Genomic DNA, 18922 nt, shown 5'->3' with positions numbered 1-18922 from the left:
CCCACAGCACCACACTGCGCACTAACCCTGCTGCATCTTAGGAGGTATCTAGGCTACTTTACATCCGTGCAAGAGGCTGATCCACAGGCAGTTTGCAGCTCCCCCCGTCCCTTCCCCAGCCATGCCATGCACCAGACTCAGCCACTCTTTCAATCACTTAACCAGTGTCTCTGCCAAGCTGCCTAGGACACATTCATCCCAGCCCCAGGAGCAGCGCTCAGCCGGACAGCAGTGGTTCTCCAGCCAACCGCAGGGCTTGACTTGCCCTAGGATAGCTCAGGGTCCTGGTATCACCATGGACATTGCACGAGGAGGACGGATGTTTGTCCCTACATTTTGTGGCTGAGGAACAGGTCAATGGGCCTAATGCTGCAGGGTGTCCAAGAGCTCCAACCTCCCTGCCCCACTGCTCGGACAGACACCGAGACGCCAATACACAGAAGTTACGCTGAGCACCGAGGAGAGCTAGGAGCTCTATGGACACCCGCCTCTCTCTCTGACCAGCCACCCAAGAGCAAAGGTTTGCAGTTACTGCTGGCCTGGCCTGAATTCGGCCTAGAAGCGAGAGGCTGGAACCCACTCCCCTGATCCGGTTCCCCTCTGCGGTTGTGCCTTGCTCCCCAGCAGGCCATGAAACCAGACAGGCATTTCCACAAACACAGAACTCACCGGCTGCCCCAAAGCTTTTATTTTAAATGAACGTTTCGGGGGGAAATAGACCCCCCCAGGCTCTGAAAGACGGCATGAGGGCGGGGCTGGGTTAACAAGGATGGTGACATGGGCGTTTCCCACCAGGGACATGCCATGAATACACAGCAGCAGCATGAGGAGATGGTGATGAAAAGGCTGCGGGTACACGGCAGGTTTGACTTCATTCTAGAGAAATGGACCCCAACCATGCTAAGCAACTGTGCCAGCCCGCACTATCCAGCAGCCTCCCGTCCCTGCCAGTCCCATCCCACTGGCTGCCTAGCCAGGTGTGTTCTAAGCCAGAACGCACAGTCCTTACCAGTCCTCCAGGCTCTGCCTGCCTACCTCAGGGTGCTGACCCCCAAGGAACTGACATGCCACCTCCAGACCATGAGCTCCATGGCAAGTGGAAACGCACGCCTGGCCCAGTGGCAGACAATGGCAGCACATCAGGACTTGTCATGGGACAGGGCAGGCCTAGATTACCAACCACAGGGGGCTGAAACGCCCATTCCTACAGCTGTAACCTAGTGAGTGCCCACGGCAAGTGCAAACACGCGCAGTTATCGTGGGTATTAGCGCAGCACCAAGAGTGCCCGCCCCGAAGAACTTCCTCTGAAGGCACAAGTCCATGTCACGCCCAGCGCTAACCAACATCCAGAGCAGGACGCGTCCTCACCAGTGCAGCTCAGTGGCTGGGAACGAAGCGGCTCCATGCCCACAAGTGAGAGGGAAGCGGGGAGATGGCTGCAGGAACGGGGTGCACACGGCTCTCCGTACTTTAGGGTGGAAGCAGCCCAGTCCCGTTTGTGGAGTGTACAGCCTTTCACTCCCCACCGCCTGAGGCAGAGTCCCCTCCAGAGCACCGCGCTCCATGAACCCTGCTGCACAGCGGTGCCTGGCTGGCATGCCGGGGGGACTTGCGGATGCTAGACAAGAACGAAAGGAAGCAACACACTAGTTTGTTCTCACCCTAGCCAGCCGCTGCTGCTGGGAGGGGCCCAAAGCTTCAGGAGACGTCAGCACCGAGACAGAGCGCGGTCAGGTAGCAAAACACAAGGTGCAAAAAGCCCCAGTGGGTTCCGTAGCCAGCTCCCCCCGGCGCTCCTGGGAGCTATGTAAGGTCAGTGCGGGAGAAAGGCACTGGCCTAGCAGCCCTGCAGCCCGCCGTCCCGGTGAACCAGTCAGCAGGTATGGCAGGGCCCTGCAAGCTTCGCATGTGCACACGCCCATGTCCCAGCCCTGCCCCAGCAGAGCAGCTCTGGGGCTCAGCGGAGGCCAGGGCCAGTGGCCCGTCCTGCCCGCGTGCGGGGACTGCCCAACAGGACCAAGTGTGGCAATGGCTGGTGGGAACCGCTCTGAGACGGTCACACAAAGGGCTCCTTTCCCTCCGCCTGTCCCAAGCTCCTGCAGCCGGTGCTTGTGACAGCAGGGACTGGTGCCCGGGCAGAGATGGCGCAGCGCAGGCCCCACCTCACTGTCACTAAGTGAAGATGTGATTTGGTCCCCCCTGCCCCAACCAGCCCTGGCTTCTTCTTTCTCATCACTTGGTCCAGTTCACCCAGCCACACCCACAGGCCAGGCTGTCCCCTCCCCACCTCTGCTCACTCATCTGCAGCAGGCACTTCAGTCCCCACAACACCCCGCAGCAGCAATCCACGCACAGGCGGTGCCTTCGCCGCCGGCGCAAGGGATCCTGGGAAGGCCTGAGCGCCAGACGCTGCCTGGGAATGCACAGCCCTGGGGACGGCTTTGGGGGCAGCTGTCGGAGCCCGGCCCATTGCTGAGTGACCGACCTACCCAGGTGATACCCCCTTAGCTGTTACAACCTGGGGGACTGCTGGCTGTGTTTCCAGGTAAGGAAGAGAACTTAAGAGAGGGTCACCACACGCGCTGTCACTGCTGCAGGCCAAGCTCAGTGCACACACCAGGGTCCCTTCATCCCTCTGTTCCCCACATGCTCCCCGGGTGCCACTCTCCCTTCCCCCTCTAGTACAGGGGCTCCCTGTTACAACCCACAGCCTCATGCTAGAGGCCGTGTGCCCCCCATTCTGCCCTACACAATCTGCCAGGGGCTGTGTGTGTGCCCCATGTCCCCCTCCCATGCTACTGTCCCCCCAGCCACGGGCTCTGCGTGCCCCACCCCCCCAGTCCTCCCGCCATTAGTATTTCTTTTCTTCCCATCTGGGACATACGACTCATGGTGTCGCCATGTTACTGCTGGGACGACGGGCAGAGCGTAGCTGGGAGTATCATGCTGGAACATGGCTCTGTTCTCCACCGTGGAGCTAATTACACACCTGGCCGAGACTGGTGGCTCAGCTAAGCCGGTACCAGGGCTCCCTGTGTCCCCCCCCACTGCCCCTTCTGGTTTTCAGTTCTGAGCTGACGGGCGGTGGCCCTGCCATCAAGCTGAGCTCTGCCCCAGCACGCAGCTTCTCCTTCCCGCTCCCTAACAAGGGCATCTCGTCCTCGTGGGGCCCCCACTGCTTTCAGACCGACTGCAGCCTTCTCTGGGGCTGGGCCTCCTGCCCCTCCCCCCGGGAAGTGCTGGGGAGGGTGGGGACGGACGCTGTTACTGTGTCTACAGGGGCTGGAGCTCGCAGCCCAGGCGGCCTTTCACTGCCCTGCAACTGGCTCTGGGGGGGATCCAGAACCCAGCAATACCCTCGGTACAACATACGCCCAGGCTAGCTTGGATCGTAGCTTCCAAGAGCCGCCCCCACCCCACATTTAGCTCCAGGGAGGCGAGAGGGGAGAGCTCCACGGGCCGTTCCCGCCCAGGGAGTCTCTTTCAGGGTTTGGTTTCCCGGGACACTCGCCGCAGCGTCCCAGCCTGCCGGCTTGCTGCACCCTCCCCTCGCTCTGCTCCCAGCAGTACTCGGCGTCTCTTCGCACCCTGCAGCAACGTGTGCTGATCAACCTGCCGGCTTGCCCGCTGTCAGCAGCCGTGTCCTCTCTGAAGTTCGGTGTGTGCAGAATGAAGTCAGATCTGGCTTCTGGCTGTACCGTTCCCCAGTCCGCGTCTGGTGTTGGGGGTGCGGCAGCAGCACGGGTTAGCCCCCCGTTCCCAGATCCCAGTCACCATACAGCTCGCCGATCCGGCGTACGCTCTACTCATTCCGGCTCGCCCAGGGAACGGGTGCTCTCTGGTGCACACGCAGAGCTCTCTGATCTTCGAAGCTCCTGCCACCCCCACTGCATTGACACCACATCTCTGCTTGCTTGGCTTCAGGAGCTCCCTGCCGTGGGGGATGTGGTGGCTGAGGCGCTCTCTGCAGGCCAAGCGCATGTGGGGCCAGTCCCCACCGCGGCGCAGGGTGAAGGTGTCCCCGTGGGGGAAGTTTGCGTGGTGCTGGGGGAAGCGTACGGTCTCTGCTGGGAGTGGGTTCTGCGGTGAGTAAGGAGATTGGGCTTCTGGCTGAAGGTCTTCCCGCAGTCACCGCAGCTGTAGGGCCGCTCCCCGGTGTGGGTGCGGTAATGGGTCACCAGGTTGGGCTTCCAGCTGAAGCCCTTCCCGCACACGGTGCAGGCGAAGGGCCGCTCGCCGGTGTGAGTCCGCTGGTGCGTGAGGAGGTTGGGCTTCTGGCTGAAGCTCCTCCCGCACTGGGTGCACTGGAACGGCCGCTCCCCGGTGTGGGTCCGGAGGTGCGTGACCAGCGTGACCTTCTGCCGGAAGCATTTCCCACACTCCGGGCAGGCGTACGGGCGCTCCCCACTGGGCACTCGCTGGGGGAGCTCCAGGGCGACGTGTTCCTTGAAGGGTTTCCCGCATGGGGAGTGGGAACAGCACCTCTTTCCGGCGTGGGCCTCCATCAGATCCACGCTCGGTGGCCTTGCGGGAGGTCTCTCCCCAACGTGGACACGCTGGTGGATCTTCAGGGACATCTTGCCCTTGAAGCGCTTGGGGCACTGGGTGCAGGCGAAGGGCCGCCGCCCCACGTGGGTTCTCTGGTGGGCGAGGAGGTTGGGCTTCTGGCTGAAGCTCTTGCCGCACTGGGGGCAGGCGAAAGGCCGCTCGCCCGTGTGGGTCCGGTAGTGAGTCACCAAGTTCCCCTTCTGGTTGAAGCGCCGCCCGCACTGGCTGCAGGCGAAGGGCCGCTCGCCCGTGTGGAGCCGCTGGTGCGTCATCAGGTTGGCTTTCAAGCCGAAGCTCTTCCCGCACACGTCACACCGATGGGGCCTGTCGCCCCAGTGGCTCTCCCGGTGCTTTGCCAGCTGGCTGTGTTGGCTGAAGCTCCGCCGGCACTCGGGGCACGTCCAGGCTGTCTCCCCCACCTGCGCATCCGGCTGGGCTGGCAGGGACAGCCGGGGCCTGAGGCCTTTCCCGCGTTCTGGAAGCGGATACGGCTGCCATCCTGCGTGGCTGCCCTGATGGGCAACGAGAGCCGGCCAAAAGCTAAAGCTGCTCCCGCACTGGTTACAGATGAAGGGCCGCTCTGCCCCGGGGGCCGCGTGCGCCGCGTCGCCAGGGCCCAGGCAGGGTTCCAGGTGTCTGAGGAGATGTTGGTTCAGGCTGAGGCCTCTCCCATACTGGGCGCTCTCGCAGGGCCTTTCCCTGGCCTGGCCGGGCTGGTGCTTCAGAAGAGCCGCTTGTGGGCAGCTTTCCCCACACTGCACGCACAGGAAGGGCTGCTCTGCTGAGGGGGTTTGCTGGGGCAATGGGATATGCGGTTTCTGGGGGAAGCTGCTACCACAGTCAGTGCACGTGCACAGTGCCTGGCTTCCGGGGATCTTCTGGGCCGGCACTGGCTGAGTGGGGTCGCGCTGGCTCTCCTGCTCGGCACCTGTGGGCTGGAGCGGCACGGCGGGGGGACTGTGGAGTGGGATTGGCTCTGCATTCCCACAGGGTCTGGGCTGGCTCAGGCTGTGGGTTCTCTGGTGTGCTTTCAGGGACACCTTGTCCTTGAAGCACTTCTGGCACTCCCCACACGGATAGGGGCGTGCATCCGTGTGGGTGCTCTGGTGAGTCACCAGGTTGGTCTTCTGGGTGAAGCGCTTCCCGCACTGGGGGCAGGCGTAGGGCCGCTCCCCGGTGTGGGTCCGGTAGTGAGTCACCAGGTTGGTCTTCTGGTTGAAGCTCTTCCCACACTGGGCACAGCTGAAGGGTCGCTCACCCGTGTGGGTCCGGTAGTGAGTCACCAAGTTGGGTTTCTGCGTGAAGCTCTTCCCGCACTCGGGGCATACGAACGGCCGCTTTTCCTCCTGGTCTCCCTGCTGTGCTGGGGACTTTGGCTTCCCCCCAAGCCCGCCCCACTGCGGCGGCTTCTCCCCCACGTGGGTTCTCTGGTGGGCAATGAGATTGGCCTTCTGGCTGAAGCTCTTCCCACACTGCGTGCAGGAGAAGGGGCGCTCCCCGGTGTGGATCCGCCGGTGAGTCAGGAGGTTGGGCTTCTGGCTGAAGCTCTTCCCGCAGTCTGGACACCTGTAGGGCTTCTCTCCCGTGTGGATCCTCTCGTGCGTGATGAGGCTCTGCTTCTGACGGAAGCGTTTCCCGCACTCGGCACACTGGAAAGGCCCAGCCCCTAGCTGACGTACGACGGCGTCTGAACACTTGCTGAAGCCGGCTGATTCTTCCATCTTGATCCTGGTCTGGTTTCTCTGCTGCCTCTTGGATACCAGCTGCCGACTGTGAAACGAGCCGTCGGGACTGTCACAGACCACGGGGGACAACTCCAAGTCTGCAGCAAAGCTCTCCGAGTTCTCTTCTTGCTCGACTGCGTTCACACCCCCGTGCTCTGCTGGATTACAAAGAGAGAGTGACGGCATGAACTCATGGGCCTTCCTTGCCAGGTGTAAAACTCAACAGAAACCAGCAGCTCCGAAGGCTGGGCCCAGACTGTCCCCAGCTGAGGGCAGCCTGCAAGAACAGCAGAGGCCGCAGCCAACTGGCACAAGGCAGAGCAGACTGCAGCTGGCCTCATCTTTGCTATGGAACTGCAGCCCCGTGAGACAACAGGTCCAGCAAACCGCCCCCTGAGCTGATCTCAGCCTCGCTGGAAGGGGAGCCCAGAGCAGAGCCCGTCGCTGCTCTCACTCACCTACGCAGGCGCTTCCCAGGATCTTGCTCTCCTCCACTTTCTGCTGAGCCTCGATGTATCGCTCCTCCCATTGCTCAAGCCGGAAGAAACCATCGGGCTTGAAAAATCCGTAGCCTGGTGGAGGGGATAGAGGATGTCATCAGGTACGGTTAGGCGCATCCAGTGCCAACACCACTGTGCTGGAGACCGTGCATCTGCTACTTCACAAATCAGATAATTAACCCAAGTCCCAGGGGAACCTCTGTCTTTATTCCAAGCCTCTGCTGCCTAATGTGGAATTAAAGATACCGGACAATGCAATCAGCACACCCCTGGCTAGCCCTCCTCGTCCTCACCACTGTCCTGGGGGCGACTGGCAGACAGAGGAGAGCAGATCCGGCCAGGAAAACAGTGAGCTTTCAACGGATCTTCCAAATGTTTGTTCTCTGTTGGTGCCTTTCAACCCAGAATCTCAAAGCCCGGAACGCGTGTTAATGAATCCCATCTCCAGCCTGTCTCCTGGGAGGCAAGTCTGGATCACTAGCCACACTCTACTGATGGAGAAACTGAGGCCCAGGAGGTTAAGTGACCTGACCCAAATGTGCACAGTGGGTCAGAGTGACAGAGCTGGGATTAGAACTCGGGAGCCTAGACTTGTCCTTTGCCTTGTCCACTAATCCTCCCTGAACCGCTCAACCAAAGGGGAGGGGCCACAGCCAGATGTCATTCAGGACTGGTGCAAACCCATGACTGACACGTCCCCTGAACCTCTAGCAAATTCTGTCTCATCTGATCTGAGTGAGTAAAGACATGGAAGGATTAAGCCAGTGGCGGTTTCATCTGCTTCTCTCGACCTCGTGTGCTGCTAACCAGCTGTTGTGCTGAGCACTCACCTGCGCAGGGATCCGGTGGACGCTCTAAGCCACCAGAGATCAGCTGAACCCCCACACCTGGTTGTTCCCCTCGTTCAATCCGGAACAAGAGATTGGGTTTGAGAGCCGGGTGGCCTGGTTCGGGGGGGAAAATATTCCTGTTAGCAGGTGCTCGACCACTGCTGCCCGCACTGAAGTCAATGGGAGCCGGGGCTCGGTCCCCGCTGCATTGCTAGCTGGCACTGGGTGGAGGGACACGGCTGCTCAGGGCACGGCTACAGTCAGACACCGGAGAACGGAAAACGGCACAATAATACCCAGCCCCTCTAGTGCCTGGGGAGGAATAAGTCTCCACTGCCCACTCAATCGCCAGTGTCTCATGCAAGATGGACAGTGACAGGGCCAGGCTGGGGGTGGATTTTAGGAGGTGGCCTAAGAAGTGGCCTGAGGCCCTCCAAATAATTTCATGAGGGTCTCTCCAAAGAGGCTCAGATGACAATGACCTTGGAGCAGCACTGACCTGGATTTGAACTGGTGATGCCGCGAGAAAAGGTTCCACAGCCCAGCTCCAGTTCGCTGTGCCATCCCGCCCCCTCCTTTGAGGGGTGCGATTCTTCGGACATGGCTACACCCAGCCGCCAGGCCAGCCTCACTGCCTTGTGTGGGGGATGGGGCTCTCAGAGCCTGCAGCAGGGGTCCAGACTGATCGCTCTTCCGCGTGGAGCTGCTTTCGCCTCAGGAGGGGAGGGACAGAATGAGGAGGGAGACGAGGCGCTCCCTAATGCCCCACCAACCAGCCAGGTACATCGCAAAGAGGGTGAGCCTCTCCAGCACCCCTCACGGCCACACCCAGAGCCACCCACTGCCCTGCCAGGGAGGGCTGCATAGTGGAGCTGCGAGGAAGCAGAGAGCCTGGCTCCTGGCAGCCCCAGGACAGTTTCCCTCAGCTCCGGGCTCACAGGCTGGTGAGAGAGAGTGAGGCAGACAGCAGTGGGCAGCGAGTTTAGTGACACTCGTCTGGGGCTGGAGGGAAGAGCTCTGTCCCATGCACTGGCCGGACCATCTCTGCTTTCAGGGATTTGAAGAAGGGAAGGGCTCCTCAATCAGTGACAGCGGAGCCCGCCCAGCACTGTCCCCTGACCGAAGAGTTATATTTACATCAGCACTCTCCAGCCCTTTTACTGCCTGGCATCTCACCTCTAACCTGTGCACCAGACAGTCCTCACCCAGCGAGGTGACCAGCGCGTAGTTCTCCCTCCTCACGGCCCAGTACAGCTCCCTCGGCCATTCCGCTAACGCCGCCCACTCCTCCGGGAGAAACAGATCCTGCCGTCCTCAGACGTCACCGGCACCTGCAACAAGAAGCCCCCACTCAGCACTGCCTGCTTCAGCAGCACAGCCGTCACCCACCCCGGTCTACTGGGCAAGGCCATTGTGTGCTGGCCGAAAGGGGAGAACAGGCTGTGTGTGCCAGGCACTCGTCCCGGGCGACATGGCTGAGTACAATATGGGTGGCTGGTGGTACCACGGCTCCTGCCTACCTCACCGTGCCGCAGAGGTCATGTCAGAGAGCAGAAGGTTCTGTCTGGAGGAAGGAGCTTGGGATAGCTGGGGTAGGAATGGACAGGGGACACGCCTGTGAACAAACTGCTGGCAGGCAGCATCTCACATATGGGAGTGGCTGGAACAGGGGACTGGGAGTTCTACACCCAGCTCTGCCACTGATTCACTATGTGACCTTGAGCAAGTCACTTTCTCTGCTGTGCCTCAGTTTCCCCATCAGTGAATCTGGGATACACCGCATCCTCCCTCCCAGGAAAACCGTCAAGCTGTATTTCTTACTGTAGGTAATGTCTCTAGCTAATAGAGCCCAGAACCAGAGAGAAAGCTGGGCAGGAGGAGAGGGGGCCCAGAAGGATCCTGGACTCCCGGAAGTACAGTGACTAAGACCCAGAGGGCTCTCAGGAGAGATGAGGAAACTGAGGCAGGGTCTTGCACACAGCTGTTTGTTACTTCTCCATAGCTGTATATCCCTTGTGCTCTGGGTATGAGTGAGGTGTGTGGAGTTCAGAAATACCTTTGCAATGTCTGTGTTACTGTAGGGTTAACCTGTAAACCAGAGTGCCCGGGCGGGCAGAGCTTCAATGCTGGGAAGACTTGGGGAATCAGCGCTGGTCTTGGGGCCTAGGGCAACTGGAGCGCAGGGTTCACACCTCCAGGAGGGGGTACCAGACGGGTTGGGACCCCAGACGTGTGCCAGGCATACAGACAAGGTGTGGACACTGCGCAGACTCAGCCTGTTGAACAGTTCATCAGGCTATTACAGCAGCCCGGTTCCTGTCCCCAAGGGGCAGGGCGCTCAGCCAGGAGTGCGCAGGAAGGCACAAAGTAACAAGAAATGGGGTGACACATTGTTAGGTCTCCAACTCCCCCAGCAAGTGTCCAAACCCCACCACAAAACCCTCACAGAGCAACAAGGGATCAAAGGCAGCCCCCGCCCACCACAGCACCACCTTCCTCTCTTCTGTGATGGGAGGAAATAGAAAGCAGAATGAACCCCTTCCTGTTTGCAATGTGTGTGCCCAAGACAGCCAGCAGTCAGGCAAGCCTCTGGCACCCTGCAGTTCCCCAGCTGCGGCCTACCTGGGCAGCACCCCCTGCAGGCACTTTCCCATCGGAGACGCCTCGGTGGAAGATGCCGTGGCTCCCGTGTGGAGGATGTGAGGACGAGATCCTGTCCCTTCACCTTTTACTGGGATTGGTAAGTCGAATCGTCCCTTCTCCCAGCTTCTTCGAGCGGCTGCTGCAGATCCCTGCACTGACAGCAAGGAGAGCTAATAAGCCGGGGCTGGGGACAGGAGAGAGGCACAACCCGAAGGCTGGGAAGCTGCTCAGAGAGAGACTTGACCGACACGGTCATCCCACCTCTCTCCAGCCATCTTAGGGAAAGAGTTCAGCTAAGCCCAGGCTCTGTATTGAATTCACAGCGCTCCTGTTATTGCAAACTTCCCCAAGACCAGCCCGCTCAGCGCTCCTGGGACTTGTAGTCCATGCTGGCGAGAGGATGCTACCACACGTGAGTGCTGCCTAGCCTGCTTCACAGGACACAATGGGGGAGGGGAGAGAAAACTACAGCTCCCAGCAGCACCCGGTACAGCATGAAGACAGCCTGTCCCTCTCCAGTCCCTGATAACAGTGATAGCAGGGCCCCTTTATCCCAGCCCACCAGCTCGGCTAGACACACAGCCCTGAAGGGTAGCACTGCAGGAAGCAGGAATGCAGAGTGCACATCGGCAGACCCGGATTTCCCCTCCTCCCATCGTTTGTTTCAGTAATTCAGCAATTCCTGGCCCTAGTGCTATCCTGTGGCTGAGAGTTCTACAGGTGAATTATGCACCAATTACTTCTTTTGATGAGTTTTAAATGGGCTGCCTTTCCAGTCACTGAACGGCCCTTTGTTCTTGCAGTGTAGGCGGTGATAAAGGAGAGCCCTGATTTACCTGTCTATCCAGTCCTTTCTTTGTCTCCTCCTCTCTACACTGAACTGTCCCAGTCTTCTCAATCTCTCCCGGCCCCCATTTCATCTCTATCCCCTTCCTATCGCTGCGCTATCTTGTCTGAGAAAGGGGGACCAGCACAGAATGCAGGATTTGGGGGGCAGGGAGATGTATAGGATGGCAGCACTCCGGACAAGAGCCCCACCCCTCATTCGAAGCTGCCAGAAACCTTCCCCAATTCACACACTACAGCCCCCTGCCAAACCTTTACAAAGTAGCCAGTGTTTGCGTGTGTTCCAACTCTGACTAGCTAGCACATGAAGGGTTAAGTCTGATGTGCATGACAACTGCACTCAGCCCCTGATTTTCGGAGGGGTTGGCTGGTTATCAGCTCCCCACTGGAGTCAGGAGAGCTGCACGCCCCCCAGTGCCTGGCCCTGCGCGCTGACAGAGAACATCCCATTTCTAAAGCGCTTGACCATGGTTAGCCGATCCTCAAAGCACTCCCACGTAGCAGGCAGTAACGATGGGAAGTCACTTTCCCCAGGCCTTGCAGCCGGTGAGTATCAGAGCTGGGATTCAGACCCAGGCAGGCCTGGCCCCCGGGACCCAAGCTGACCCTGCATTTGAACTGTTGTGCCTGTCCCAGATGTCCGTAGTAACGAGGGAGGAATTACCTCCAGTCTCCGCTCGTTATTTTTCTCCCTGGCAGCAGAGGAGCCTTGCTGTAGCTAATCCTGGAGTGCTGTCGTGTGCTCCTAGCGGGCAGAGCACCTGCTTTACGTCGCAAACGCCATTAGTTCCACTTTTCTGGGGCGGGAGCATTTACTGAACACTCGTCGTCTCTTCTACCCTCTCTGTGTGGAGCTTTCTGCACTTTCCTCTTCATCTGTGCCCACATGCTCTGCTCTGAAGGGAAACGTTCGCCCCGGGCTGGTGCTGGAAGGACATAGCACCCTGCAGGAAAGCTACTCGCTGGGAAATGTTGCATAACCACAGACCAGAATTTGAGCTGAGAAAACAGGCTTTGAACTTCAGCACCTTCAGATGCTTTAAAATCCATGTTCCTCCTGGTTCCCTAGAGCATTCAAGGAACGGGAGGGCAATATGGATACCAGCTAAGCTATGCAGCCTCGGGGAAGTGTCGGGGAAGAAGTTTCATGCCAAGTGCCATCAGGCCGGTTAGACACTGGTGACTGGGAGTGGCTGAGGGACTTCCACACTCCTCTCCTCTGATGCACCCCCAGATGTATTGGGCCACAAATTCTAATAAAAGCCCCCCACCACCACCACCTCGCCAGCTCCATTAGTGCTGTGGCAGCTCTTGGCGAGACTCTGGGCCAGGCAGAACCATTCTCAGAACTCGGCTGGTAAGACAGGAAGCAGTTAAGGAAACTCATTTGGATCAGTGGTTCTCAACCTTTCCTGGCAACTGGAGCAGTGCACCAGAGTAAGGAGCCTGCGATGATCTCACCCTGGTGAGGATCGGCGAGTTCCAGCAGCGTAGGGTCCGCATGACAGCAGAATCAGGCACTCGGACCTCTGCGGCACAGAGAGAATCATCCCCCATTTACAGATGGGGAAACCGAGGCACAGGAAATTACTTGGTCAGCACTACTCAGGAAATCAGGGCAGAGCTGAGTTTGGAACCTGGGCATCCTGACTTCCAGTCCCCAGCTCTCGTCAGTAAGCCACACTCCCCCCTGAAACAAGTGAGGCATTGCCCAGCCCACACCAGGAAGCCCTGTGTGCGCACCCCAGTCCCACGAAGAAGCCAAAAGGAAGGGAAGAGGCCGAGCCTGCTGGAGGGGCCATTGGAACGTGGAGAGGAAAACTGCCCGGGAACTTTGCAACGAAACCAGAGAAATCCCTCCGCTGGCCCCTCGTTCTATTTACAAAGACAACAGAGCTGGGCTTCCGGTGCAGAGGGGCCTCCCGACTGGCAGGCAGCCAGGGACAGGTTTGGCTCAGGGAGGGAGGTGTCAGGAAGGCAGGAGGGGATGGGGTCAAGCCTCCACATTAGCACTGCAGGGAGCACAGAAGAGGAGAGACCCAGGGGCCACTGTACACCCTGCCTTCACTCCCTTATAACTGCTGGGAGGACCACTCCTGACCCACCCATATCAGCTGAGACAAGCAATGGTCATGGTTAGGATAGAGATATTCAGGCCTGTCTGCAAAGGCCTAGACTTTCAGAATTTAGGTGTATTCTTATCACGTAGCTAGTTATAGAGGCATAAAAGAAAGAATCAAAATCACTGTCTGTCTGTGTAAGGGCCTTCTCATACTGTGACAGTCTGAGGCTCTGTTCTTAGGCTGAGGCCTTGGGCTAAGCAGCAGGGGCAGCCATAAACTGGGAAGTGAACGGTCACATCCTCACATCCCAAACCAGTCACATGGAAATAAGGCAATCTGGGGCTGTTAGGAATCCAATCCTGTCCTCATATTCCTGTCACCTCCAGAGAAAGGGAAGAGCCTAGAAGATTAAAAGGAAACTTAGTTTGACAGCAGCATCCTGTCTGGCAAGAACTCACTTCTCAATAGCTGGGATGTGAAATCCTCATTTCTGTGTTGTTCTATCACTGTAGTCTCCACTTCCCTATTGTTTGTCTGTATAATCTCTGTCTGGTTCTGGGATTGTTTCTGTCTGCTGTATAATTCATTTTGTTGGGTGTAATCCAATTAAGGTGGTGGGATATAATTGGTTAAATAACCATGTTACAATATGTTAGGATTGGTTAGTTAAATTTCAGTGAAATGATTGGTTAAGGTATAGCTAAGCAGAACTCAGGTTTTACTATATAGTCTGCAATCAATCAGGAAGTAAGGGGGGAATGGGAACAGGGACTTGGGGTGGGGGAATTGGAACAGGGACACAGGCAAGGCTCTGTGGTATCAGAGCTAGGAAGGGGGACACTGAGGAAGGAAACTGGAATCATGCTTGCTGGAAGTTCACCCCAATAAACATTGAATTGTTTGCACCTTCGGACTTCGAGTATTGTTGCTCTCTGTTCATGCGAGAAGGACCAGGGAAAAGTGAGAGGGTGAAGGAATAAGCCCCCTAACAGTGCTCGACCACCTCACATAAAGACATACACGGAAATCATTGCTTTACCCACCCAGAAAGCACTTTCCAAGGCATACATGTGATAGCCTCTTGATGTGGGGGTGTTGATGGGCTTTTCCATCCCACAGTGCCCAGTGCTGTGCTGGGGGCTGGGTGGGCGCTTGAAGCGGGTGGGGGTAAAAGCTGCCCTTCATTCAGGCTAAATGTAAGAAACAATTAAGTCCTTTATGGAATAAGATGGCTGAAACAATAGGAGCAACCACCCAAAACACAGGCCATATGCAAGGAGCTGAGCATTTGCGGGGGGGGGGGGGGGGGGTGATATTGCTGTGATGGAGCCATGCATGCGTGGAGGGAAGCAGTCAGAAACACCAGAGAGGCACACACAGAGAAGGCAGCAGGGAAGTACCAGAGACAGCCAGAGAAGCATTTGTAGCATGACCTTCAGAGAAAGCTCTTGGGCAGAGTGCTAGCTGGAAAGGGGCTTGGAACCATGAGCAAAGAAGCTCTCTCCAATTGTTTGATTCCTGCTGTGTTCAGGGAGACAGGACTTTGCATACTCTTTGTAGATAAATAGGGATGCATCAAAGAAATGCCTGATTCCATCGATTGCTCTAATAGAAACAATCCACAAGTCCCCAGATATTGGCTAACCACTCAGATCAGAAAGGGTGACACTCGGAAGCAGGCTTAGGCCATCTGAGTAGAACAACTAAACCCTTGAATCTACAAAGAGAAAGTGCACTTCCCCCCCATCCTGCTGCCTGACACCCAAGCTCAGCCACTTTAGCTCCTTCAGCAATTCGAGTTGTTTCCATATTTCGTTAAGCACAGGGGGATGTTGGACAGTAAGGGTCAATCCAAGCTGAAAGCGCCTGAAAGGAGACTCGAACACAGGATGTGTTTTTCACAGAGGTCCCAGAGCAGTGAGACTGAGCATCTTTGCAATACAAGGCTGTCGCTACTAGCAGCCAGAGACTGGCAAACAGTCAGTGCGTCTTTGAGTCTCCTTCAGCCCATCCCCTCAATTCAAGTCAAACAGAACTAGCACTGCAGGGAGCGGGTTGGACAAACATCAACAGAGCTGAGCTGAAAGCTTGTTCCCAGCTATTACCGAGATTGTTACAGTCGTCCTCCGTCCTCCACGGGCCATGGCACGACGGTCCCCTACAGTCCATTTACAGAGCTAGTGTGTAATGTCCTGTCTAACGGGGCTCCCGTCCCGTCCCTTCCCTTAGGACAGCGGTTCTCAACCAGGGGGACGCGTAGCCCTCAGAGTACACAGAGATCTTCCAGGGGTACATCAACTCATCTAGAGATTTGCCTAGTTTTACAACAGGCTACATAAAAAGCACTAGTGAAGTCAAATTTCATACAATGACTTACTTATACTGCTCTATATACTATACACTGAAATGTAAGTACATTATTTATATTCCAATCCATTTATTTTATAACTTTATGGTAAAAATGAGAGAGTCAGCAATTTTTCAATAATAGTGTGCACTGACACTTCAGTATTTTTATGTCTGATTTTGTGAGCAAGTAGCTTTTAAGTGAGGTGAAACTTGGGGTAGCAAGACAAATCAGACCCCTGAAAGGGGAACAGTAGTGTGGAAAGGTTGCGAACCACTGCCTTAGGAGATGGGTTTACAGGCTTGTCACGGATACGCTAGGGGATTTTCCTTGATATCTACCCTTAATTTCCCTTTTCTCCATTCCAGCCCCTGAGTCCCAGTCACTTTCCCACCCTGGCAGCAGCCTGAGTAATTCCTCTGCCAGCGCAACTCCTAACTCACCTCATCACGGGGCAGTTGGAAGGGATAAAACTAACCTCAACCGAGCCTCTCCCCACACCCGCCCCCTCCACCCAACCTAACCCAGTTCCTTCCACCCCGCCTCTCCCCACCCCCGCCCCCTCCACCCAACCTAACCCCACCCCCTCCACTCAGCCTCTCCCCACCCCCGCCCCCTCCACCCAACCTAACCCCACCCCCTCCACTCAGCCTCTCCCCACCCCCACCCCCTCCACCCAACCTAACCCCACCCCCTCCACTCAGCCTCTCCCCACCCCCGCCCCCTCCACCCAACCTAACCCCACCCCCTCCACTCAGCCTCTCCCCACACCCACCCCCTCCACCCAACCTAACCCCACCCCCTCCACTCAGCCTCTCCCCACCCCCGCCCCCTCCACCCAACCTAACCCCACCCCCTCCACTCAGCCTCTCCCCACACCCGCCCCCTCCACCCAACCTAACCCCACCCCCTCCACTCAGCCTCTCCCCACACCCGCCCCCTCCACGCAACCTAACCCCACCCCCTCCACTCAGCCTCTCCCCACACCCACCCCCTCCACCCAACCTAACCCCACCCCCTCCACTCAGCCTCTCCCCACACCCGCCCCCTCCACCCAACCTAACCCCACCCCCTCCACTCAGCCTCTCCCCACACCCACCCCCTCCACCCAACCTAACCCCACCCCCTCCACTCAGCCTCTCCCCACACCCGCCCCCTCCACCCAACCTAACCCTGCCCCCTCCACCCCGCCTCTCCCCACCCAACCTAACCCTGCCCCCTCCACCCCGCCTCTCCCCACCCCCCACACCCTCCACCCAACCTAACCCTGCCCCCTCCACCCAGCCTCTCCCCACACCCACCCCCTCCACCCAACCTAACCCCGCCCCCTCCACCCCGCCTCTCCCCACCCCCTCCACTCAGCCTCTCCCCACCCCCGCCCCCTCCACCCAACCTAACCCCACCCCCTCCACTCAGCCTCTCCCCACACCCGCCCCCTCCACCCAACCTAACCCCACCCCCTCCACTCAGCCTCTCCCCACACCCACCCCCTCCACCCAACCTAACCCCACCCCCTCCACTCAGCCTCTCCCCACCCCCACCCCCTCCACCCAACCTAACCCCACCCCCTCCACTCAGCCTCTCCCCACACCCGCCCCCTCCACCCAACCTAACCCCACCCCCTCCACTCAGCCTCTCCCCACACCCGCCCCCTCCACCCAACCTAACCCCACCCCCTCCACTCAGCCTCTCCCCACACCCGCCCCCTCCACCCAACCTAACCCCACCCCCTCCACTCAGCCTCTCCCCACACCCGCCCCCTCCACCCAACCTAACCCTGCCCCCTCCACCCCGCCTCTCCCCACCCAACCTAACCCTGCCCCCTCCACCCCGCCTCTCCCCACCCCCACACCCTCCACCCAACCTAACCCCACACCCACCCCCTCTACCCAGCCCCACACCCCAACTCCCCACGTGGTCGCCAGACACCCCCCGCCAGTGCCTCCGCACGTCACGGCAGCGGCGCTTACGTCACCCTGTGACTCCATTTTGTGGCGGGAACACGTCATCGCGCATTGTTATGGCAACACAGTCCAACTCCCGCGCTAAGCCCTAGACCCGCATCACCGCGGCGGCCGCCCAGCCTCGCGGGATGACGTCACGTCGGAACGTAATGACGACGCCGCGCGGACGCGCTCACCCTCAGCCAGCTCCGTGGAGACGCCGCAGCTGAGCGCGGCCCCGCAAAGGATCACGGGAAAGCTAGGAGCCAGACATCTCGCGAGAACGCGCGGGACTTCACGCACCGCGCGAGAACGGGACCACACGGCGTGATGGGAGATGTAGTTCCGGGCCCGGCAGGGCGCTGCCGGGAGCTGAGAGAGCAGGAGGGCCAGCGCGGTGTTCTGGAGAGGAGAGGAGCCTTGACAGAGACGGCTAGAGCGCCTCCCCATAACACCATAGAGTCCTGCCAGAGCGCCGCTCCCCGGGCACCATAGAGACGTGCGCGCATAGCGCCACTCCCGGGGCACCATAGAGTCCTGCCAGAGCGCCGCTCCTGGGGCACCATAGAGACGTGCCCGCATAGCGCTGCTCCCATGGCACCATAGAGTCCTGCCAGAGCGCCACTCCCGGGACACCATAGAGTCCGGCCAGAGCGCCGCTCCCCTGGCACCATAGAGACCGTAGAGACGTACCAGAGTGCCCCTCCCACAGTACCATAGAGACGTACCAGAGCGCCACCTCTGCCAGTTAGGGAGCAGAGAACTGAGCGGCTGAGGTGGAACCCAGGCGTCCTGACTCCCTGCCCCGCCTGCTCTAAATTAGGGTCTCCAGGTGTCCGGTTTTTGACTGGAAAATCTGGACGAAAAAGGGATCGGGCACTGTCTGGTCAGCAGACACTAAAAGTCTGGTTACCAGAGTAACCGCGATCAGCCTTCCTGCCGAATGGACGGGAAGACCTGCAGCTGCTCGGCTGCTGATGGAGAGCCTCAGCGGCAGCTGCAGCTACAGCTTTGGGGGAGGGATAGCTCAGTGGTTTGAGCATTGGCCTGCTACAGCCAGGGTTGTGAGTTCAATCCTTGAGGGGGCCACTTAGGGATCTGGGGCAAAATCAGTACTTGGTCCTGCTAGTGAAGACAAGGGGCTGGACTCAATGCCCTTTCAGGGTCCCTTCCAGCTCTATGAGATAGGTATATCTCCATATACAGGGGCCCTCTCACAGCCTGGGGTGTTGTGAGATGCTACCGGTGTGGTGCTTCTGCTTTCTCCTGTTGATATCACTCGGCTGCGTGCGTGTGTTCCCTCTGTGTGCTGCCCCAGCTCTGCAGATAGCTGACACAGCAAACCGGACGAGAACCCCCAATAACCACAGAGTATAGTAAGGTACAAAGGCACCTCGGCCAGGTTTATTGCGACCCTGACACAATTTCAGTTCCCCGTAGATTACTTAGTCTACCGGGCATACTGCTAGAAAGTGCC

General features: G+C 58.5%; 1 protein-coding gene and 1 long non-coding RNA gene across 5 annotated transcripts; one reads left to right on the top strand and one right to left on the bottom strand.

Moving 5' to 3' along the window:
- Positions 1–673: 673 nt before the first annotated feature.
- On the bottom strand, positions 674–17620 carry LOC103305733 (zinc finger protein 585A-like). 4 transcript variants are annotated; one of them, XM_065586512.1, is made up of 6 exons: positions 17473–17620; positions 8780–8934; positions 8103–8316; positions 7604–7717; positions 6732–6845; positions 674–6431 (listed from the first exon to the last, which is right to left on the bottom strand). In XM_065586512.1, exons 3-6 carry the CDS (start codon positions 8203–8205, stop codon positions 3922–3924), a joined length of 2841 nt encoding a protein of 946 aa, XP_065442584.1. In that variant the 5' UTR covers positions 8206–8316; positions 8780–8934; positions 17473–17620; the 3' UTR covers positions 674–3921. The 4 variants fall into 4 exon arrangements, with proteins under 4 accessions (XP_065442584.1, XP_042702984.2, XP_042702985.2 ...); XM_042847050.2 differs by lacking the exon at positions 17473–17620 and adding an exon at positions 10226–10365; XM_042847051.2 differs by lacking the exon at positions 17473–17620 and adding an exon at positions 10226–10365 and having other exon boundaries at positions 674–6428.
- Positions 10204–14065, top strand: LOC135981896 (uncharacterized). Its single transcript, XR_010599072.1, has 2 exons — positions 10204–10343; positions 10570–14065. It is a non-coding gene; the product is annotated as an uncharacterized LOC135981896 (long non-coding RNA).
- Positions 17621–18922: the final 1302 nt, after the last annotated feature.

The sequence above is a fragment of the Chrysemys picta genome, chromosome 2 (assembly GCF_011386835.1).
Source record: "Chrysemys picta bellii isolate R12L10 chromosome 2, ASM1138683v2, whole genome shotgun sequence".
Classification (NCBI taxonomy): domain Eukaryota; kingdom Metazoa; phylum Chordata; order Testudines; family Emydidae; genus Chrysemys; species Chrysemys picta.
The sequence above is the reverse complement of the archived record's forward strand: the minus strand, read 5'-3'. Positions and strand labels throughout refer to the sequence as shown.